General features: G+C 37.1%; 5 protein-coding genes across 9 annotated transcripts; 3 read left to right on the top strand and 2 right to left on the bottom strand.

Annotated features, from left to right (window-relative positions):
• Positions 1-368: 368 nt before the first annotated feature.
• On the top strand, positions 369-4,606 carry LOC111778465 (outer envelope pore protein 16-2, chloroplastic). 2 transcript variants are annotated; one of them, XM_087118956.1, is made up of 7 exons: positions 369-662; positions 3,029-3,080; positions 3,267-3,338; positions 3,619-3,650; positions 3,757-3,790; positions 4,131-4,198; positions 4,325-4,606. In XM_087118956.1, the coding sequence occupies exons 1-7, from the start codon at positions 531-533 to the stop codon at positions 4,463-4,465; spliced, it is 531 nt and encodes a 176-aa protein (XP_086975082.1). In that variant the 5' UTR covers positions 369-530; the 3' UTR covers positions 4,466-4,606. The 2 variants fall into 2 exon arrangements, with proteins under 2 accessions (XP_086975082.1, XP_086975081.1); XM_087118955.1 differs by having other exon boundaries at positions 375-662; positions 4,322-4,606.
• A 486-nt stretch (positions 4,607-5,092) lies between these two features.
• Positions 5,093-6,707, top strand: LOC111778467 (uncharacterized). Of its 4 annotated transcripts, XM_087119206.1 has the most exons (3): positions 5,093-5,267; positions 5,379-5,505; positions 5,742-6,707. In XM_087119206.1, exon 3 carries the CDS (start codon positions 5,772-5,774, stop codon positions 6,537-6,539), a length of 768 nt encoding a protein of 255 aa, XP_086975332.1. In that variant the 5' UTR covers positions 5,093-5,267; positions 5,379-5,505; positions 5,742-5,771; the 3' UTR covers positions 6,540-6,707. The 4 variants fall into 4 exon arrangements, with proteins under 4 accessions (XP_086975332.1, XP_023514079.2, XP_023514080.2 ...); XM_023658311.2 differs by lacking the exon at positions 5,379-5,505 and having other exon boundaries at positions 5,566-6,707; XM_023658312.2 differs by having other exon boundaries at positions 5,093-5,505.
• Positions 6,560-7,550, bottom strand: LOC111778468 (heme oxygenase-like, multi-helical). Its single transcript, XM_023658315.2, has 3 exons — positions 7,389-7,550; positions 7,075-7,292; positions 6,560-7,013 (listed from the first exon to the last, which is right to left on the bottom strand). The coding sequence occupies exons 1-3, from the start codon at positions 7,548-7,550 to the stop codon at positions 6,686-6,688; spliced, it is 708 nt and encodes a 235-aa protein (XP_023514083.2). The 3' UTR covers positions 6,560-6,685.
• A 356-nt stretch (positions 7,551-7,906) lies between these two features.
• LOC111778466 (aldehyde dehydrogenase 22A1) lies at positions 7,907-13,362 on the bottom strand. Its single transcript, XM_023658309.2, has 14 exons — positions 13,074-13,362; positions 12,902-12,945; positions 12,347-12,451; positions 11,931-12,058; positions 11,686-11,808; positions 11,198-11,351; positions 10,688-10,791; positions 10,532-10,610; positions 9,789-9,884; positions 9,548-9,685; positions 9,229-9,444; positions 8,826-9,017; positions 8,429-8,572; positions 7,907-8,340 (listed from the first exon to the last, which is right to left on the bottom strand). Exons 1-14 carry the CDS (start codon positions 13,339-13,341, stop codon positions 8,164-8,166), a joined length of 1,968 nt encoding a protein of 655 aa, XP_023514077.2. The 5' UTR covers positions 13,342-13,362; the 3' UTR covers positions 7,907-8,163.
• A 1,612-nt stretch (positions 13,363-14,974) lies between these two features.
• On the top strand, positions 14,975-20,484 carry LOC111779264 (ATP-citrate synthase beta chain protein 2). The gene is made up of 17 exons (XM_023659382.2): positions 14,975-15,131; positions 15,995-16,112; positions 16,238-16,340; positions 16,675-16,740; positions 16,828-16,951; positions 17,165-17,299; positions 17,611-17,671; positions 17,761-17,837; positions 18,169-18,324; positions 18,427-18,555; positions 18,631-18,763; positions 18,872-18,999; positions 19,143-19,248; positions 19,337-19,413; positions 19,508-19,578; positions 19,719-20,003; positions 20,114-20,484. Exons 2-17 carry the CDS (start codon positions 16,013-16,015, stop codon positions 20,187-20,189), a joined length of 1,827 nt encoding a protein of 608 aa, XP_023515150.1. The 5' UTR covers positions 14,975-15,131; positions 15,995-16,012; the 3' UTR covers positions 20,190-20,484.
• The last annotated feature ends 1,627 nt before the right edge of the window (positions 20,485-22,111 follow it).

Genomic DNA, 22,111 nt, shown 5'->3' with positions numbered 1-22,111 from the left:
CCCTTCCTCAAATTATATATATATATATATATATATATATATATATATTTTCTTTTTTTTTTTTTCAGTTTTTTAATTTTGATTATGTTTTTTTACAATGTTTTTAAAAGGTAGCTAAGAGAGTAAAATATTTTTTACAATGTTTCTAAGTTTAATTATTAAAAACAAACATACTTTAAAAAAAATAATGCTAAAAGAGAACATTGGTTTTAGAAAAAAAGAAAAAAAGAAAAAAAAAGAAAAGAGTTGTTAATAAGGGAGTGAAATCCACGTAAAGAACTTCATTCCTGGAGTTGCTACGCAGCCGATCTTTTCGCATGACACGTCACTGCCTATTATACCACCTGTCGATCCGTTCTTGTTTCTCTATTTCTTCAGCGTCCTCCTCGTATATTCTTCAGTTTAGGCGCATGCGAACGTTTCTTCGTCTCACTGGTTTTAGCAATCAAATCGACTGCAGCAGGTTTTGGAGTTCAGTTATAGTCAATCTCTGTTTCTTGTAAGCCGAAGAAGAAGATTTCGAACAAGAAATGGGCAGTAGAAGCCTTGAGAATCGTTCTGTGGTTGATGAAATCAAATGCTCCCAGGGCGGAACTTTCTTGTACGACTTTGGTCATCCTCTTCTCAATCGCGTTGCTGATAGCTTCATCAAGGCCGCTGGGGTTCGTAAGCTTTTGTGATTTTACTTTCGGATTGTTAGATTGAATGGCACGATGACCTATATGGGTCACGACCTCATGTATTTATAGATGCGTATAATGAAGATTACATTCCAAATCTATGATTTGGTAACAAACCATAAAATCATAGATTTGGTAACAAACCCTTCAAATCATAAACTAGTAAATCTTAGACTATTTTAGTATATACAGTTATGATCTATTTTAGGTTTAACACCCCTCTCAATCTGGACGATGTACTACTAAGTTCAGATTGCGCCTAAAATAGCTAAAAGAAGGAGCTGGCAGTGGCTTTGTCATGATATCGGCGAGCTGATCCTTGGAAGATATGAGTCGAACATCAAGCTGACGAGTCGATACTCGTTCACGAACGAAGTGATAATCAACCTCAACATGCTTCGTCCGTCGATGAAAGATTGGATTGGCGGATAGGTAGGTGGCACCAATGTTGTCACACCATAGGCTAGGCGCTCGCGCTTGCGAGATCCCGAGCTCACGCAAGAGAACTTGGATCCAAATTAATTCGGCAGTGGCATCAGCAACCGCCTTATATTCGGCTTCCGTACTAGAACGAGAAACTGTCGATTGTTTCCTCGAACTCCAAGAGATAAGATTGCCACCAAAGAAGATCACATAGCCTCCAGTGCTTCGACGATCATCAGGATTCCCAGCCCAATCAGCATCTGAAAAGGCACTCAACAAATCAGTGCTGGACTTTGTAAGACACAAACCCATATCAATAGTGTCATGTAGATAACGGAGAATTCGTTTGACTGCCGCCCAATGTATAGAAGTCGGAGAGGACATGAACTGACACACTCTGTTGACACAGAAGGATATATCAGGACGTGTCAGAGACAAATATTGGAGAGCACCAACGACACTTCGATAGCGAGTAGTATCCTCAGGTGAGAGCTTTTCACCACCATTCAATAACAACTTCTCACTGGGAAGCATAGGTGTGGGCACACCTTTGGAGGTGAGCATATTGGTTCTGGCTAATAAATCTCGAATGTATTTATGTTGTGTCAGAATAAGTCCACTAGAAGTATGGCGGACCTCAATCCCAAGAAAATAACTCAAAATACCAAGATCCTTGACGGCAAAATCATCCTGAAGCTGTGTAAGAAGTTTCTCAGTAGCCGTAGAAGATGAGCTGATGATAATAATATCATCAACGTAGATGAGAATATACATCTGAATGCCCGTTTTGTTAAAAATAAAAAGAGAGACATCAGCCTTTGAAGGTGTAAAATCCAGCTGTAATAGTTTGGAGCTAAGGCGAGAAAACCAGGCACGCGGAGCTTGTTTAAGGCCATAAAGCGACTTATCCAGCTTGCAGAGATAACCAGGGTGTTGAGAATCCACAAATCCAGGGGGCTGCTTCATATAAACATCTTCATTAAGAAGGCCATGAAGAAAAGCATTTTGAATATCAATCTGCCGAATAGCCCAACCACGAGAAATAGCAAGAGATAATAAGAGCCGAATGGTAGTGGGCTTAACAACTGGACTAAAGGTATCATCATAATCGACGCCATACTGCTGTTTAAAACCTTTAGCAACCAGGCGTGCTTTGTAGCGATCAATAGAGCCATCTGGCTTTTGTTTGAGTTTGAAAACCCATTTGCAATCAATAACGTTAAGACCAGCACGAGGAGGAACTAAGTGCCATGTCTTATTTTTTTGAAGTGCCTGAAATTCATCATTCATTGCCTGACGCCAGAGGGGATGCTCCATAGCAGTAATATGTGAAGTAGGTTCAGAGGCAGAAGACCGAGCTACAAGATATGTTACTGTTCCATCTGTACGCACCTTGGGTTTTTTGATATTGTGCTTCAATCGAGTACCATACGGATGAGTAGTAGGTGCAGGATCCACATTTGAGGGGACGGCCGTATCAGCCGTTGCGAGGGGAGCAACCGATGCTACAGCAGTTGGTTGACCAACGGCCGAGGATTCGACCGGGCATTGCGCAATATCATCTGCTGGCGGAGAAGCCGATGCCTCAATCATTGGCGGAACAACCAACGCCGATTCGAATGGCAGCGACGCGGAGGATTGTTGCGGCAATTCCGAAGCTGATGTAGACACCAAATTTTCTGCATCCAAAAAGTTAGTAGGCCCAGACATATGCATGTGATCATTCTCCAAATTAGTACTGCTATTACCCAAATGCAAGGTGCACAAATCAGGGGCATTATGCGTCGACTGCATGATTGGGGAAGAATTAGGTGAGGCTCTCTTGAATGGAAAAACATTTTCATCAAATATGACATCTCTAGATGTGGTAGTGCTGTTTGGGACCTCAATGTGTTAATCTAAGGTGTCGATGGTTTGCTGTACAGATTGGAGCATTGCAATCTGTGTCTCGAGAGGCGTATTTTACGGTTGCGGGGAGTAAGATTCGTCTCATTTAGTATTTCGAACTGATCCTTGCTTTATTTGACTCGACTTTCGATCACACTTGTTTTTTTTTTTTTTTTGTTGTTCCACTTTTTTGTTGTGTACTTTTTCTTTATGTTGCGCGTTTAGGCAACGATCGATGTTAAATTGGTTAACAAAAATTTGTAACCATCGGTACAGGTCTTGATTCGGACAACGGACCGCCGCCTGAATTATCGAGTGCTAGAAAGCGACATGTTCCAGGTCTCAAAGGTACTGGATCGTTCTTCCGAATCGAACTCTGTTTATCCACGAGCAAATTCGTTACCAAGTCTCCCTTGCTAGGTTTGATTTTGTTTTTCTTGCCTGGTGAAAATGTCAACTATGTCTGTAAGTTGAGTACTAATAGTGTCAGATTGATTCCACCTGTTAGATGTGCATTATTTTGGGCTACATTTGAGACATGGATTGCAAAATTACCCCTTATGATTCTGTATAACTTGGTATGAGTCTTTTGAGATGCTTGAAGCTCACTTCTTCATATGCCGTGCAGGTGAAACCAACAAAGAATCTCTTGAAGCCATGGTGAGTGCTTGCAACGGGTGATTTTGTGTTGAATTTGTGATGAATTATTTGCAGCGAGTAGTGGTCTGTAAACATGTAAGAATTTTTCATTTATGGTGCATGTCAGGTGAAGAGCGTGGGACAAGAATCCATCCAATGGGGTCAGTGTCTCTTCTCTGAACTGTTCAAATAGACTAATCTGGCTTAAATACCTTTCTTGCATATCTGATTTGTGTGTTTTTCAAGTCACCAATTCGATGTCACCGAATTGAGTATTTGGTCCCTTTTGAATCTTTCCCATCCTAACTTTACTAGATTCTCCCACTCTTATAATACTTCACACCTTGGAAGATTATTTCTCTGCTTCATCTTGATTCCCTCTACAGAGAGGGTGATGAACTGAAAGCTTTTGGTTTGGCGGTGTGATTCAATTGCATATTTAGTGTTGTTTAATTTTACTTCATTGCTCTCTGCCAACTTTGTTGTTCTTTTGGGCTGTAGGATTAGCTGCTGGTGTTTATTCTGGTCTTACATACGGTTTAAAGGAGGCTCGTGGAGCACATGACTGGGTAACCCTTCTACAAAAATAACCAATAAATGTTCATGTTTTGATCAAAATATGGCATATGATTCAGGGCTTTTAGCTAGAATTGAGTTCAGAGAACACTAAAACCTCGATATTTGATTGGCAGAAGAACAGTGCAATCGCTGGTGCAGTAACGGGTGTAGCAGTGGCACTTGCATCAGACGACTCTTCTCATGAGCGTATAGTACAAAGCGCCATCACCGGCGCTGCTGTGTCGGCGGCTGCTAATATTTTTGCTGGCATATTTTAGGCTCTCCCAGTACTTCTACTACTAGGTATTGTCGCTGCCAAACTTAGGGGTGTTTATCTTCCATGCTTAAATTATCGTATCCTTCATACTCGACTCTCTGTTATACTAAGTGACTCTCTTCTATGGTGCTTTTCTTTTCCATTTGTGTATGTTTCATTTTTGAAAGGGTTCTAATGACTACTTTTCATCGTTGAAGAAATGGGTTTTTACAATTTCTAAATAGTAAGATTTAATGAATTCTTCCCTATAGTTGCACCTCAGGCTAAAAATCTGTATGGCCATGGAACTTTTGATCGTCACTTTAATTTGTAAAATAAGAAAAAGAATAGAGGTCTAAATTAACACATTCATTTGTATCTCCTCATTAGTCTCTATATATGCTAATAAACACATTCATTTTATCTAATAAATTATGTCATTTTAAAAAATCGTTGAATGTTTATAAATTTATTTGATATTTTCACATACAAAAAAAAAATAATAATAATAAATAAAATAAAATCAAAATGGTTCAAAGACCTAAAAGAAATAAGATATTAGCTTCAACGAAATTTGAGGCCTTAAATATGGAGGGAGTCGGTATTTTGATCTATTCGCAAAACACGGAAATCAACATCCCCCCCCCCCCCCCCCCCCCCGGTCTATAAAGAACTCACACAGCCTCGATCCATTCCGTTCCGACTCCTGCGCATCCTCTCCCGATATCCCCAGTATTTCTTCCGCTTGGCCTTCGCGTTTCATTCGACATCGCCTTCTCATTGCGATCTTCTTCACGGATTCGAATTCATCTTGGATCCCCGAGGTATGTTCCAACTGCGATTCCTCTTCTTTCAACTTATTTTTGCGGTTTAGTAGCTGCAAGCTTCGCGTATTGTCCCGATCTTTCGACTTTCCCATTTGGTTTACGAAGCAGATCGATATAAAGCCCCGGCGTTCTATTTCGATTGCGGCTCATCAATCGGAAACAATGGAGTGTTCTGGGATTATGGTCTTTCGGCTAGAATTTGATCCGATTTTCTTCTATTTTTTCGCCTTTTACGGTACTGGTAGAAACCCTAAGACTTGCTCTATATTTTGTTCTTCCTTCGTTTTTTTGTAAGGTCTATCTGATCCTAGTTTGGAGAGCTGTTGAAATGTGGAAGAAGCTAGAGCGTGTCTTATAAGAAGGAAACCTAATGCTTCCCACTTCGTTTTTGTGCCGTCTTCTCTTTTGGTAGTGTTTATTGATTCTTGATTTGGCATTCTTATTCTTCATTTTCCTTTTGTTCTGTGCCAGTTTATTAGATTCAGATATTGAAACAAAAGCATGTCTAGTAAGAAGGAAGAGAAGTCGCAAGCTGCTGCTGAAAGGATTAAGGCCGCTGCTCTTAGTGCAGCGAAAGGGCTCAGTCGTGCTCAGGCTGAACGAGCAGCTGCGGCTGCTGCTCGAAATGTTAATGCTTATGGGCAGAAGGAAGAAGGGCCTAGCAGATGGCAGGAGAAAAGGGAAGCAAAGAGGCAGATGTATTTGATGAGTACTGAAAAAGCAGTCAGATTGGGTGAAAGAAAGGACCTCAAGGGCTCTATGTCTAGCGCTGGTGGAGGTGCTGCTGCACAGTGCCAGAAATGTTATCAGGTGGGGCATTGGACGTATGAATGCAAAAACGAACGAGTTTACATATCTCGGCCATCTCGAACTCAACAACTTAAGAATCCCAAGTTGAGGATGAAGATGGCAGCCTCTTATGATCTGGACAACCCGGATTCTGATATGAAGAAGGAGAAGAAGAAGACTGAGAAGCATTCGAAGAAGAAAAGCAAAAGGAAGCATGGGCGGTCCAGTAGCGACAGTGAGGCCTCTGCTTTAGAGACTGAAAGTGGGTCATCATCAGTTTCTGGAAGCAGTTCAGATTACAGTTCTTCATCTGAATCAGAATCAGAGAGGAGTCGGAGAAGGAGAAAGAAGCAGAAAAGGGAGAGAAGAAAGAGGAGGTACAATTCATCTTCTGAATCTGACTCCGGTTCTGAATCAGAATCTGATTCCGATGATGAACGTAGTCGGAGGAAGAGCCGAAGGCACAGCAGAAGGCGCTAGGATAACCGTAATCCATCTGATTGAAAAGAAATTACAAAGCTCCATATATTTGCAACTCTGGTCATTCTAGAGATTTTGAGTTCATTTCGTTTTTTGTTCCTAGTTCAAGAACAAACGTGGGAATTCTTTTGATGCTAATTCATAGCTCAAATAGTTTGTTGTGGACCATCCCGGCTCATATTCCAAAACTCGACCTCACATTCAAGAACCCGCAACAAAGCCACTTCTGTTTTTTTACTTATTTCGCCAGCAGCCATCTCCAATCGTCTATCCACAATCTTCTTCAAGGTATTGCAGTAGTTTCCAAATCCTTCGTTCCCCCATCTTTCGCAGGCTTCTCTCAATTCCAATGGCGTTTTTGATCCATCTTCCATGCAGTACGCAAAGCTCTCGTGGTACACAGCTTCGATAGCCCAAAGAGCCGTAATCGCCACCGTGTACTCCATTTCCGGCCGCATCAGACTCTCCAGAAACCTAAATCAAGCATTCACTGTACATTCCCTCAAGAAAAATTGATGCTGAACTCGATACGTACCTGGAATAGCCGGCGGTTGCATTCTGAGGAACAATTTTAGTCAAGTCGATATCTCGTTTTAGGGCTTCTTTTTTGAACCACGCGAATTCGTCGTTGAGAGAAGCCAAACTACCAAGGATCACTTCCTCGTCCGCTCTATCGTCCGATTCTTTCCATGCTTTAACCAACACACTTGCGACGAACGCCGTGAAGGATCTCAGAAATTCGCATTCCTGTTCCTGAAGGATTTGAACTCGAACACTAATCACGTCGAGAAATCGGACGTTTTCGAAGACCTAATTAATTATTTTGTGGATTCTCGTAAACGAACTTACCACCCAAGTTCTGAAGGCGTTGAGATCGACGGTGCCGTCGCGAATGGAGAGGACGAAAGGATGGCGTGTGGCGTCGGTGTAGATGAGACGGTGCTTTCTGATCCATGAGTCAGTGGCGGTCATTCCTCCGGCGAGTTGTGCTCTGGTTTTCGGGTCCGCCATTTTTGTTCCTTGCTTCTAAGCTCAGTTTGCAAATTTGCAACTCAGTGGGATAGATAAAGCGTGGGTGAAACTGTACGCGTGTAATTTGGTTACAACGTTCATACACTGTCGAATGCTTCGTGGCATTGAACCAATATTTTTTAATTTTAAATATTTGTTTTGTTTGTTTTGTTTGGAGTTGCCATCGAATCATTGATGTCCCATTCATTATCCAGATTGACACAGTTTACATGCGTACTGTCATCTAAACATTTTTCAAAAAATGGTTCTTTTTTGAAACTCTAAAATGATTTTAATTTGGGTGTTTAGTTATTCTTTCTTTAACACTGATTATAATCAAAATTTTAATTCACAAATTATCTTTCAAATTAATCACTAAATTATTATTTTAACAAACTTGTAACGAGCTATACTTTTACTTTTACCACAGACTAAATACACTTAAATTTCTTTCACAATCCCTACCAATATAATCAAATTTTGAACAGAGCCTAAACCGAGTTTATAAGTAATACATGAAAGTGCTTTTATAAAATATAAAATAAAATACTATAAGTACGTCCACCTTCTAAGCGAATGAGGTATCTTTTATTGCAAATCCCATCATTGTCCCTCAATCAGCTTTCTTACCTCCATCGCCAATGACAGGGCGATGTTTAGCCGAAGTGTGCTGCCGGGACAGCATCTTCAGAACATTGATCAATGCTCTTAGTCGATCCCATATGTTCAGGCCGTACGTTGCTTCAACAACTGACATCTGAAACTCAAAAGCGTTGTCTGCAACAGGATACTGATCCACACACCAAACAAATTGTTTTAGTTAATAAGAAAGAGCCAAATAAGTACTCTACCAAAACCCCTTCTAATGCCTCACTCACCGTAAGAGGCTTGGGATACTTAGTTTGAATGTACGGCCACCACCTGTCCTCGACCACTGCTTTGACGATACAACAAGCTCGTAATCCTTCAACGCCCGAAAATCGACCGAATCCACTCTCTTTCACACCACCAAATGGCAAGGACTGAAAATCAAGTGTCCCTTATAAAAGTGGCACAAACCGCTAACCATGATTGAGGTTTGCTAAGTAAAATAAACTATTGTATAACTTCTTCCAGCGAAGCATGCATTATACAGTTCAATACGTGCCTATACGTCAGAGTATCCACATGCGTTCAATAACCATACGAACATATGACCCAATAAGCATGCAACAACCATGTCAAATATTAACTGGTAAGCAAGACTAGGGATCCATGCTTCAGAATGAATTTTACCTGACAAAAATAATTTGTGGCGAAGTCATTAATTGCAACACTTCCACAACGTATCTGCAAAGCGATGGTCCTGGCACGCTGCTGGCTGCCAGAAAACACACCACAACCAAGCCCAAATTTTGAATCATTTGCAAGCTTCACGACCTCATCATCTGTGCTGAATTTCATTATAGGCAGGATTGGTCCAAATGCCTGTATGCCACCACTCAGTTAGCACATTTGCTTAACTTTTGAAAGTTGAGCAACGAGTTTTATGTCAATTTGGAGCCCTAGTCAGCTGGGGTTCGCTATCTTACTTTCCAAGATCTATTTGAGGAATTATTCAACAAAATATAATATAGGGCGACTAAAAGGGACTCCCCGAAAATCTATTGCACAAAAAGAGCATGTCAGGTATTGCTACCTCCTCTTGCATTAACTTCATGGTATGGTTGACATCAACGATAACGGTAGGTGGGAAATATTGATCGACGGCACCTTCAGGTAAATGTCCAAAAGTTCCACGAGCAACAATTTTTGCCCCCCTGTCTAAGGCATCATTTACAAGGCTCTGAAGTTTCTCAGACTGCTCTTGCGTACAGATGGCACCCATATCATATTTCCCAGCTAACGGTGGACCCTGAAGAACATTTTCGAAAAGAAAGTCTCGTCTTTAATAAACCCTATATCCCAGCAGAAGAATGCACAGAGTTGAAATAAATATAATAGGAACTTATACTTACAACTGTAATAGCCTTTACACGTTCTGATATTTTATCCACAAACGAAGAATAAATTTTCTTGTGAACATAAAATCTCTCAGCTCCATTACAATTATGTCCACTTGATGTAATAGAAGCCCTGAGAGCAACGTTTACAACCTATAATAAGTAAATTAGAAACGCCCATCAGTTCACAATGACATGGAATCACACTAACAAAATAGAGCTACTAGCATAAAGTACAATTGGAGAGTACTCATACGTGATCCAAATCTACATCCTCACAGACAATAAAAGCGTCCTTCCCACCCAACTCAAGAGTAACTGGAATAAGTGTCTCGGCAGCAGTTTTCATTATCTGCAAGGAGTCGTGCCAAATATGTAAAACTAGCTAAAAAGCAAGACAATATTTCCATCTCTTCTTTTTTATAAAAATTATAAAAGCCACACGGTGTATTAACTAGCATTCAAGGCACAGCAACAAATGAACTTCCAAGCAGAATGAATATTACTTTATATGCTAGAAATAAGCCTTAAATCAGTCTACAATACTCATAAAGAATGGAAGTCATTTCCTATTATCCTCTTTTTCATTGTTTATAGACTAGAAATAGAACAGAGAAAGAATCCCTACGGACCCCACACATTCTTCGGTGGATCATGTTTGATGGGTCCCAGGATTTTTTTTTTTTGGCTTACTCTTCTCCTTATTTATTCACACAAACTCAAACTTCATTCTCATTCTTAGTAAACAATAAATCGGTCACCTTCTTCATTTTGAGCTAATTGCAAAATAGTCGTAAAGAATAATAGAAAATTCAGTTCTCATCGCCACAACTTTTAATGGATACTTATTTTGCTTAGCCTCCAAACTCATTGCCTATTACGACCGCGGCTTCAGAGCGTTGATTGCTATTATGACATGTTTGGAAGAGACCTAAACAACTGCATGGATAAATGAAAAGAACCAAAAATATAAAATTCCAGATAAAAAATGGCTCATACCATCCTACCCACACCAGTAGACCCAATGAATATCATTTTATCTACTGAAGATACTAGCGCTTCACCTGTTTCAGAAAACCTAATACAAGAACAGGTTTAAGGAGACAAATGAACATCCTCATAAAGATGGTTCAAATGAAAAATTAAAATGTGTACCCTGTTATCACATCGACCAAACTCTCGGGAGCTCCAACAGCAGCAAGTGCAGCTTGAATAATCCTGATGTAGAAGCATCCGGACCAACTTGCATGTTCTGAAATCTATAACAATCAATTGTATAAAATTAAGACACAATCCGTATGTAACAAGATGGTTTTATTGAAGAAGAGGATCAGCGAAACTGCACCTTTCCAAATTCCTTATTTGAAGCTTCTTTTTCTTTTTCTTTTTTTCACAAAGAAATCTGTATTTGTTTCTTTATTTATTTATTTATTTGAAAGAAACTGAGCAGTCATTCAAAATGTGAGAGAAAGCTCTAAAATATTGAAATTCCTCAAGGATACGCATCCTAATGATGCATGACATCTTAAGAGCAGGCTAGGGCACATGCGATGATTGGTTGGGATGGTAGGGCATAAGAAATTTGCAGCAAGTAGTTGCTGATAGAGCATGCATGAAAAAGGAATACATCTCAAATGAATTAAAGACAACCTTCAACTTGAATACCTTAACTACAATGCCGTTTCCTGCAAAGACTGCTGCAAGCACTGGATTGAAAATGTTATGGAATGGATAGTTCCATGGAACTATTGCCCCAATGACTCCAAGGGGATGAAATTCCACTCGTGCTTTTTTGTGAAGTGTTGCCCTCCCACATGATCTGCAAATTGAAATAGGCTAAGAGATCAAAGGCGTAATGAATTTAATCATCCAGAAATTTATGTGCTTTCTTTCTCAATCAAAATATTATCCCAATCCAACGTAACTAGGGACATTGGGACAATTTCATTTCCACAGTGACAAGTTGCATGTCCAAGGAAAGAAATGACTAGGTGTATGAGCCACTATGCTGATCAAAGGAAAGAAATAAGGAATTCATTGCTGTGAAGAAAAGGTATACAAATTGTAAAGTAACCAACCCGATGTAAGAAGTGTAATTGTGTTGCAATATCATATTTTCAAGAAGGATAAAAAGTAGGGGAAAAGAGAGATACCGGCTCTCAGGCTTCAGCCATTTCTCACCCTCTGAAAGAAGCCAAGTAATCTTTTCACATATCGCCATAACTTCTCCTATACTAGCGTCCACTATCGTTTTCCCAGTGTCACGGGAGGAGATCCTAACCCGAACAATAAATAATTAGAACGACAGAAAATATCCACAAGGCTGCTTGTCTCTTTTTACTCTTGGAGAATATAAAAGAACATAAATCTATAGTATATTAAAATAACAGGATCTTACTCGCAAATTAGCTTTTGGTGTTCAATTATATACTTCAAAATTATCCGTAAAAGCAAACGCCTTTGCTTGAAGCTACTTTTGGCCCATTCGTTCTGTGCTTTTCTGGCTGAAGCAACACGCTCCTTGACCTACACATAGAAGTTAACAGCAACACAGTAAGTTTAAGCGATCACTACGGTTTCTCTCTCCCTTTTTCTTTTATAAACAAATCCTTCTAATAACTAATGCCATCAAAAGATCGAGGAAAAAAATCACGGGGGAGTATTGTCATGAAGACACCACACTACAACGTGCAGGAGCCTGATACGGAAAATCTCTCGTCCATCCAAATTCAATATAAATAATAACAAGACAAATGCTAAAAGTTTCAACAAGTTCACCAATCCAACTATTGTCAGCCAGCAATAAGTACCAACCTCGTCTCGTGTCAATGCAGGAAAGAACCCCAAGTATTTCATATTTGCAGGCTCGTAACATTGGACCTTCTTGTCTTGCTGTTGTGTCTTTACTCTAGGTGGAATCTGTTCAGTAATCACCAACCAAAAATTATGGGATCAGAAAGTTCGGCCTCGGACAATTTGAAATAAAAAGGCCATTGCCTACTGCAAGCTTTGATATGGACGAACGAATGGTTTGTAATGGCCAATAAATAAGTTAACCTGAATCTTTAAAATTTTCAGAACAAAACTTAAAGAGGATTTATAATTTTAAAGACATCTCAGTAAGCTAGTAATTCGCTCAGACCAGGTCCAAGAACATCCTCCCAGAGAGGAGTATGTTCCATAATAGAATCAAAGCTTTAGTTCCGGAATCGAAATTTCAATAGCTTACTCATATTCATATAGCTAAAATCAAAGTAAGAGAATGACGACTTGTTAAAAGAACACGTAATGCTAGAAATGAAGCAGCAGTGTATCATCGAACTATTAAGCATAGCTAAAATCAATTGTAGAATGTCTAGAAATACTTACATAGATGTAGCTATTCTCCGGCGCCTGATTCCCGTCGTCCACAACTGGAGGAGTATGAGTCGGAATAAATGATCGAACACAAAATAAAAAAACGGAGGCATAAAACGCTCGAGTGCGAATGAATTCAAAACCATCAGAATGTACAGAGAGAACGAGAGAGTAAATTTGTCACCGTCAGATGCGTCAACTTCGATTGAAGGCACATTCGGAGGGATGAGCATCACGAGAAACCTACAGATGGCGTAAACAAATCCTAGAACAAACACAGTCCACCAAAATGCCATCGAGTTCACCGACGATGATGAAGAACGCGTTCTCCGATAAACTTGAGTTTCTTGTATCAAATTTTTGGAGCGAATAGTAAAATGCAAAAGAAGAATATTAACAGAGGAGGGGTGGCGGGAAAGCTGTTTCTCTTTTACTTCTCTATTAATTATCATTTAATCTCTTAATCTCTTAAATTCCACTCTGATTGTGTTAATATTTTCAATTACTTACTTCCAAAAAAATATATATTAAAAAATGTTTGTGATAATTCAAATTGGACCCCAATCTTTTATTAATTCAAATTGGACCCCAATCTTTTATTAATTCAAATTGGGCCACAATCTTTTAGTGATAATTTAATCACTTAAATTTTAAATTCTCAATTACTTACTTTCAGAAAATTATTTAAATTTATTCAATAAAACTAACTATTTACCTAAATTTAATGCATGATAAATACAGATTAGGCTTTCATCTTCCCTTAATTATTTAATCTCTTAAATTTTAAAGTCTACTTTTATTTAATTAAGATTGTCAATTATTTACTTAAAAAAATAAAATTGTTGAATAAAACTAATTATTTATCCAAATTAAATACGTCATAAATACAAACTAGACTCTAATCTAAAATTAAAAATTTGTTTAAATAAAACTAATTATAATAATGTGTGATAAATACAGACTAAGCCTATTAGATAATTATTTAATTATCAATTGCTTACTTAAAAAAAATTGTTCAATAAAACTGATTATTTATCCAAATTGAATGCATGATAAATACAAACTAATCTTTCATTAATTATCAATTAATTGTATAGTCTCTTTCATTTTTAACTGTTCAAATTTAAAATAATTATTTAATTATTTAATTTTCAATTGTTATATTATTTTAACATATAAATATGTCGTTTAGATGGTTAAGACATGAGATTGTATTCATAAAATCAAGCCCACTCAACAACTAAATTCATATTATATATTGAATGTTAATAGATAAAAAAATAATATAATAAGATATAACCAAGGACCATAGACTATAGGTTACATATTTTATTGTTTTTGCTATTAATTTAACCGTAAGAAGCAAACAAAAGACTTGTTAATAGAAAATTAAAAATAAAATCATTTAATTTTTATCTTAAAAAAATTATACTTAATTTAAGAATGATTCAATAATAACATAGTAATTATCATTTGTACTTGAAATTTATAATACAGTAGACTAAGTCTTATAAGAATAAACAAAATTTAAGGCAATATTATTATTATTTTATTAAATATGGACACGAGTACGCAAATGTCATGCTTTGGAGTTCTCCAGTGTTCTTATTGAATGAATTTTTTAAAGGAACTTTATAACTTTTAAATTTATTCTATTTTGATTCTTAAAACTTTAAAATTTGTTGGGTGATAAATATTTAGTCAAATAAAATTTATTTAAAGGGAGTATTCTATTATTTAAAATTCATTCAAATTTTAGGTTAATTATTAAAAAAAAAAAACAGGTATGGTTTTAAAAAATAAGATTGCACTGAAATTCAATTATCAAATTGTTCTGATAAATAAACTGAATTATAACAATCGTGGCAAAATTTAGTAATAAAAAATTCGAAATTAAATAGAAACAACCGAACTAACAAAAAAAGATAATAACTTATGGTAAAAAAATATAAAATTAAGTGATATTTTTATTAATTTAGTGCTTAAAAAAAAAAAAAAAAATTGCAGTTGCCGAATGAAGCAAAACATGAGCATCACGTGCTCATGGTCATGAGCCAACTAACAGTGCCATAGACGCAACAGCGAGCACGTGCCTGGATCACCCGCTTCGTTCTTCTGTCGCGCCTCTCTTCAACGTTCTCCCAACCTTACCATTGTCCACTTATTTATCTGAACTCCCATTTCATTTCCCAACTTCTACTATACATTTTCTGTTGATCCACCGTCGCCAGTGAGCTTTCCGGTCCGTTTTCTCTCTTCTACTACTCATCATTTACGCTTCTATTTTTCTCTTCTGGATCTGTTTTTCACTTCTCTTCGATTTGAATTTCTGCTTTCCTCTCTTACATTACATGTATTCGTCCCGCTTTTACTCATAATCCTCCAAGTATCGCGGTTGCCGATCTCTTCGGAGCTTAATTTCTGCGTGTTGAGAGATTTTTTTTTGGATTGAACATCATGTTTATCGGCATTTGATTTGCTGATCTGCTGGATTTGGTGGTTGTTTGTGTTTTCCAAGGCATTAAGCTTATGAATGTGTTTGGTCAAATTGCGAGGGTTTAACTCTGTCCTGTTTTAGTTAGGTTGTACTTGTTTCGAGGCGTTGTACGTTATTCTTTTCTTCTTCTATTTAGTTCATTTGATTATTATTTAATTTCTTGGATCTCCTTCCGTTTTCGGAGATAGATTTGTTGAGTGATGTAAAGATTGAATGCAGTACTGTTTGATTCTGCGAACGTTATTCCCCTTTTTGTCCTCCTCGCTGTTCGTCCACCTTAGATCGCCATGGTTTCTGAACAGTTGTCTTTAATACGCATAGGGACTTTTTTTTTTTTTTTTTTTTTTTTTTTTTTTTTTTTTTTTTTTTTTTTGTGTGTGTGGAAATGTATATAAGCGAGGAATCGTGTAATAGCTAATTAGATAATCGGCTTCTGTGATGCGGGGAGATGTATTGGGGAAGTTCATTTATCTAAATCTACCTGTCTTGCTAATTGTGTCCGTGAATTTTTGTTGTAATTTCATTTCAGTCATTGTTTTCGAAAAGAATTATATATATATAAAGATCTGATAACGAAAGGTATGATGAAACATAGTTCCTTTGCGCAGGTTCCCTTGACGCTCACCATGGCAACCGGACAAATATTTTCTCGTACGACGCAAGCACTATTCTACAACTACAAGCAACTACCCATCCAACGGATGCTTGACTTCGACTTCCTCTGCGGTGTGTATCAAGTCTTATAGTTTCCCATCAGTAGTATAGAACTAAAATTTCTGAAGTTTCTTTTTGTTAGTTGTGAATTGTGGTTATTTGCATTCTTAACCTTCCATTTTGACTTAATTATTCAGGGAGGGAAACGCCGTCAGTTGCTGGAATCATCAATCCTGGTTCCGAGGGATTTCAGAAACTCTTTTTTGGTCAAGAGGAAATTGCCATCCCTGTGCATTCTACGTGCGTAATAAACTTACCCATTCTCTTCTATTTACTATGGTTTTCATATCTCACCTTTATTGACATCTAATTCTGGATACGAATTTAAAACCATTGTTCAGTGACTTTCTTAACGGCTTTTAGTTCCAGAAGCCTCTTGTAAATTTTGCCATTCTAACTTGTGTTTTTTTACAATACCATTTCATTACATTATCTTTGAAATTCAATTACTAGTTTGAAATGGTAGGTTTTAATCTTCTTTAACTTGTTTGGGTATCATTGGCCAATATTGTTTTTTTCTTTTTTAACAAGCAGGTTAACTTCTCAATTCTTTTTTTTTCTAATACATTTTCAGAATTGAAGCAGCTTGTGCAGCACATCCCACAGCCGATGTCTTTATCAACTTTGCATCCTTCAGAAGGTTAGTGTTCGTTGTTGCAATTTTATTTTGAGAGAACAAGAGCTTTCTGTTTCCAGTCATAACTAGTTTATGCTGCCGTATGTGCAGTGCTGCTGCATCATCAATGTCTGCTTTGAAACAGCCTACCATCAGAGTTATAGCTATCATAGCTGAAGGTGTTCCAGAGTCGGACACTAAACAGTTGATTGCATATGCACGGGCTAACAATAAGGTGAGAAGACTTGATGTTTTTAGTAAAACTGACCTTCTAGCTTTAGTAACGCCCAGAATATATACTTGCAATCTTATGTATGTCAAGCAGAAAGGCACATACATACTCCAAATGACTAGTGAACTGAAATACATCATAAATGGAATAAAATCTACAAGTGGACGGGTTCATTAATGAAATTGAACATTTTCTCTCTGCTTAATTTAAATGCAGGTAGTTATAGGCCCAGCTACTGTTGGTGGTATTCAAGCTGGAGCGTTTAAGATCGGTGACACTGCCGGAACAATTGACAATATAATACAGTGCAAGCTGTACAGGCCGGGATCTGTGGGCTTTGTCTCTAAATCAGTATGTGATTGTTGCTGAACTCTTCGTCTAATATTTCCCTTAACTTTTTTCATTAACTTAGTTATTTCGATCAAACGTGTGCATTTATGCATTGTAAAGATTGTTTGATAGATTTATAATGCACCACTAATTCATGTTTGCATTCCCGATTTTATTTCAATGTTTCTGATAATGTCATGCATCCTGGCTATTTAATTAATATGCAATTTGCTGTCTGGCTTTCTCAAAATGCCAAAAATCGAGTGCCACGCTCTAAATTAGCGATTTACTGAGAAATGATACGAGTATGATAATGTTATATGGTATCACAGGGTGGAATGTCCAATGAGATGTACAATACTATTGCCCGTGTTACAGATGGAATTTATGAAGGTAAACTTCCTAAGTTTTAACTGATCTTAGTCTAGGACAGTTTTGAAATATTCAATCTGATTCGTGATTCATATTCTTTAATTGCACAGGTATTGCAATTGGAGGTGATGTGTTTCCTGGTTCCACTCTTTCTGACCATATTTTGCGGTTTAACAACATCCCACAGGTCTTGTGATTAACACATTCTGTATTGTTTGTTGCTTTTTTCAGCTTTATTTCTGGTCTGAAAATCCGATCAAGTAGATGAACTAGCAACTCTTTGTGCATGCCAGAAGTCATTAGTCTTTTAAGGTCCTTAGCCCCAGAAGGACCACTTCCTCAACCCACGCCCCGCCCCCAAACACACACATGCGCACAAAAGCAATACTTGGTTTAACTATAGTGCATGTTGCCTCCTTATTGTGGCTGGCAGTGATGATAACACTTTAATGAAGTCATTACTAAATTGGATCCTTGTTCTTTGAATATAATATGCTTTTCGTTTTGCTCTTTTTTAGGTTAAGATGATGGTTGTACTTGGTGAACTTGGTGGTCGGGATGAGTACTCTTTAGTTGAAGCCATGAAACAAGGAAAAGTTAACAAACCAGTGGTTGCTTGGGTTAGCGGTACTTGTGCTACACTATTTAAATCTGAAGTTCAATTTGGTCATGCTGTAAGTTACACTGGACTCGTCCTGCTTACGATATTGTTATTTTATTAATAGGATTTATAGACACATTATTTACTCCTTGACCTTCTCTGACGTTGACTACAGGGGGCAAAAAGTGGTGGTGAGTTGGAGTCTGCTCAAGCCAAAAATCAGGCTCTAAGGGATGCTGGAGCAATTGTTCCTACGTCATATGAAGCCCTTGAAGATGCAATTAAGGAAACATTTGGAAAATTGGTAATTTCATTTATTATGCGACTTCTATCTATGACTGCCAAATAATTTAATTGTTCCATCTGATTTTATGCCTAGGTCGAAGAGGGGAAAATTACTCCAGTAAAGGAAGTGAAGCCTCCACAAATTCCTGAAGATCTTAACTCAGCAATTAAGAGTGGAAAAGTCCGGGCCCCAACCCATATTATTTCCACCATTTCTGATGACAGAGGTTTGTTTTAACCTAGCCCAAAATTTTCTTTCAGCACTTTTTGGTGTTTAATAGCATTAAATAAGTTTGTTATAATTGGGTTTTGAAAAAAAAAAAAAATTAAAATAGGTGAGGAGCCCAGCTATGCTGGAATTCCAATGTCTTCCATTGTGGAGCAAGGCTATGGTGTTGGGGATGTTATTTCACTATTATGGTTCAAGCGCAGCCTTCCTCGGTACTGTACACATTTTATTGAGGTAGGTAACTTGCAGTATGGAACTGAGTATCTCTTACTGGTTGCTTAATTGTAGTTTTGCTTCTTCACTTTCACGAACACTCAAGGGGGAAGTTGAAATTATAGTCTTGGATCCAGGCTTGACAAGTCTCATGCCCTTTTCAGATATGTATCATGCTCTGTGCTGACCATGGTCCTTGTGTATCTGGAGCGCACAACACTATAGTAACAGCTAGGGCTGGAAAAGACCTCGTGTCCAGCCTTGTCTCAGGTTATAATTTTGGTTTATTTGGACAGGCATGTTTTTAGTCTATTTTTTATTTGCCTAATCAATGACGGACAATGACATTCTGAAATAGGTTTGCTTACTATTGGCCCACGATTTGGTGGTGCCATTGATGATGCTGCTCGGTATTTCAAGGATGCATATGACAGAGTGAGACTTTTTCATTGCTAAAATGTTGAATGAAGTGGGTGCTTTCTGCGTCCTTTTTTCTCTAAGCCTCTATGTTGTTTCCTGTCTTTTACAGAATCTTACACCTTATGAATTTGTTGAAAGCATGAAAAAGAAAGGGATTCGTGTGCCTGGAATTGGCCACAGGTATTTGACAATATTCTTTCAAATTGTTGAGGATTGTTGGGAGGGAGTCCCACATTGGCTAATGATCATGGATTTATAAGTAAAGAATACATCAAAAAGCCATGAGAGCTTAATCGATGGTTTGATTTTCGTGGAATAAGGATCAAGAGAGGCGACAACAGAGATAAGAGAGTGGAGCTACTGCAGCGGTTTGCACGGACTCATTTCCCATCTGTGAAGTACATGGAGTATGCTGTGGAAGTCGAAACTTACACTCTCTCAAAGGCAAACAACTTGGTTCTTAATGTAGATGGTGCAATTGGATCCCTTTTCTTGGATCTTCTCGCTGGTAGTGGAATGTTCAGCAAACAAGAGATCGATGAGATCGTCCAGATTGGCTATTTGAACGGCCTGTTCGTGCTGGCTCGATCCATCGGTCTAATTGGGTGAGTGGTCACTACTCTAAAAACCATTGTTATCCATCCTTTTCTGCTTACTTTTAAAGTATTTGGATCCTTTAAGCTGATCGCTTTGTTGCTACAATTGAAATTTCCAGACATACATTTGATCAGAAGAGATTGAAACAGCCACTTTACCGCCACCCATGGGAAGATGTTCTCTACACCAAATGATGAAATTACAACTACCGATCTAAACAAGTATGTTTCCTTGCAATATTATTTTTGGTGGAATCTTTCTTTTCTTCTTCTTACCCTCCCCTCCTTAGATCACTGTTTGTAATGCAATGCCTTAGTTTCTTTAAGTTTCATTAAGGTTGACTAGTCCATAAAAGGGAAAATTTGTAGTTCAATTTGAAATAAAAAAATTATGGTGTCCATCTGCTACTACCCTGATGTATAATTATCTCTCTAGACCATTAAAAGTAATGGAATTCTGGCATGAATTTTTGGTTTTCCATTGATGAAATGATCGTTTCTTCTACCAGTTCATAACTAGTCAATATTTTGCTGCTGCTACTTTTTTTTTTCTTTACATATATTTTAATTTTCGGATTGAAAAAATGATAAAATCTCAAAGGTTAAAATTCCACTTTGGTTCATGTACTAGTTAGGTACAAGGTTTGAGAGTGGTTGTTTTTTGGTGCCAATTTCATGGGATTCAATATTGGAAGCTGATTGCTCTAAATTAGGAAGTTTGAAAATTAATGGAAGTTCGTTGGTTATTGTTTCATGGAAGAAAAAGAAGAAATTAAAGCCCACGACGTACAATTCAACTTTTATTTATTTATTTATTTTTGTTGTAATCAATTTGGCTATATATATATATATATATATAAATGTGGGTGCTGTGTCTTTGTTTGCAAGTTGCAAAATTGGAATGCGGTGCACGCTGTGGAGTCATGTTTTGCACGCAACCAATGTTCAGCTTTGAAAGAAACAAAGAAGAAAATTCCATAATTACCCATTCTTCAATGGTGAAGAAAAAGCCTTCGCATCTTGCCTCAAAAAGCATCTTAACATTTTTCCTTAAAAATGTTAAAATTACCAAACACACCCTAATTTTTTAAAAAGATAAATGAGTTAAATATTTCATTTCGGCTCCAAAATATAGCATGTAGGCTCTTATTTGTCCATTTTATTTAAATTTGTAGGTTAGATTATGTAGGGGCATGATGGGCATTTACTCAAGCTATCAACTGGTACTAAATAATATTGTTCCAAGTGTCATACATCATCCTCCCGTCACTTAATTTCATTAAATAATATATTTTAATTTCTTTAAGAAAACGATAAATAAAATATAGTTGGCAGACAGAAAAGAAAGTTTCGAGGTTCAAGACGGGCCGTGAGTTTGGTTCAAATGTGGTAAAAACAAAGTCAAACACTTCAAAAGATTAGTTTTTTTTTTTTTTTTTTTTTTAATATAAATAATAATAATAAGAAAAACTGAAAAGTATTGTCTTCATAAAGAAGCAAAGTGCAGCTTTATCATTTCCTCTATTTTTGGTATATCTCTTCCAAATCCTTTCAAACCCCTCGCAAATTTTAAGGTAAAAAGGAAATTGATACAGACCATTCAAGATGATAAAACTTGCCATTTATTAAATAAATATTCAAAAAAAGACAAATAAAATAAATAATAACTTTTTTTTATTAATACATCAACCAATAGCAACTTAAACAAACTTTTATTTATTTATTATTTAATGAGTACTGACTTTTCTATCAAATTATTGTCGTATTAAGTTAAGCTACCTTAAATTATTGAGCTTGATAATTAAAAAGTGCATTAATTGGGCACACAATACATGAACCAATAGCAATTTAAGCCAACTTTTTTTTTAATTTTTTAATTTTGAAAAAAAAAAAAACAACCAACCATTAAAATTACAACATCAATCCTAGTTGGGAATCTAAGTAGCCATAGAAGATAGGTAAAATAAAAGACATGAATTCCTGATCATCCACAACCAGATACCTCTTCAATTCTTACTTCATCCCAATTGTCAAACTCATTATTAAGAGATGGCTTTTATAGAGAGCTAATCTACTACCCTTTTAATTCCTTCGTGTTTGGTATGATTCCTTAAATA

This window comes from Cucurbita pepo, chromosome 17 (genome assembly GCF_057944985.1).
Source record: "Cucurbita pepo subsp. pepo isolate OVF chromosome 17, ASM5794498v1, whole genome shotgun sequence".
NCBI lineage: Eukaryota > Viridiplantae > Streptophyta > Magnoliopsida > Cucurbitales > Cucurbitaceae > Cucurbita > Cucurbita pepo.
Note: the sequence above shows the minus strand (reverse complement) of the source record. Positions and strands in the feature narration are given on the sequence as shown.

Coding starts and splice junctions, on each gene's coding strand:
- LOC111778467 (XM_023658311.2), top strand. CDS start 5,772: ATGTCTAGTAAGAAGGAAGAGAAGTCGCAAGCTGCTGCTGAAAGGATT.
- LOC111778466 (XM_023658309.2), bottom strand. CDS start 13,341: ATGATAATTAATAGAGAAGTAAAAGAGAAACAGCTTTCCCGCCACCCC. Junction 12,059..12,346: donor CTGCATTGACACGAGACGAG/GTTGGTACTTAT, acceptor TTCTATGTGTAG/GTCAAGGAGCGTGTTGCTTC. Junction 10,792..11,197: donor GAAACGGCATTGTAGTTAAG/GTATTCAAGTTG, acceptor TGATTGTTATAG/ATTTCAGAACATGCAAGTTG.
- LOC111779264 (XM_023659382.2), top strand. CDS start 16,013: ATGGCAACCGGACAAATATTTTCTCGTACGACGCAAGCACTATTCTAC. Junction 18,764..18,871: donor CACCATTTCTGATGACAGAG/GTTTGTTTTAAC, acceptor AAATTAAAATAG/GTGAGGAGCCCAGCTATGCT. Junction 19,249..19,336: donor CGTGTCCAGCCTTGTCTCAG/GTTATAATTTTG, acceptor ATTCTGAAATAG/GTTTGCTTACTATTGGCCCA.
- LOC111778468 (XM_023658315.2), bottom strand. CDS start 7,550: ATGGCGGACCCGAAAACCAGAGCACAACTCGCCGGAGGAATGACCGCC. Junction 7,293..7,388: donor ACGCCTTCAGAACTTGGGTG/GTAAGTTCGTTT, acceptor CAAATCCTTCAG/GAACAGGAATGCGAATTTCT. Junction 7,014..7,074: donor GCAACCGCCGGCTATTCCAG/GTACGTATCGAG, acceptor TGCTTGATTTAG/GTTTCTGGAGAGTCTGATGC.
- LOC111778465 (XM_087118955.1), top strand. CDS start 531: ATGGGCAGTAGAAGCCTTGAGAATCGTTCTGTGGTTGATGAAATCAAA. Junction 3,081..3,266: donor GTATTTTACGGTTGCGGGGA/GTAAGATTCGTC, acceptor CCATCGGTACAG/GTCTTGATTCGGACAACGGA. Junction 3,339..3,618: donor ACATGTTCCAGGTCTCAAAG/GTACTGGATCGT, acceptor TATGCCGTGCAG/GTGAAACCAACAAAGAATCT.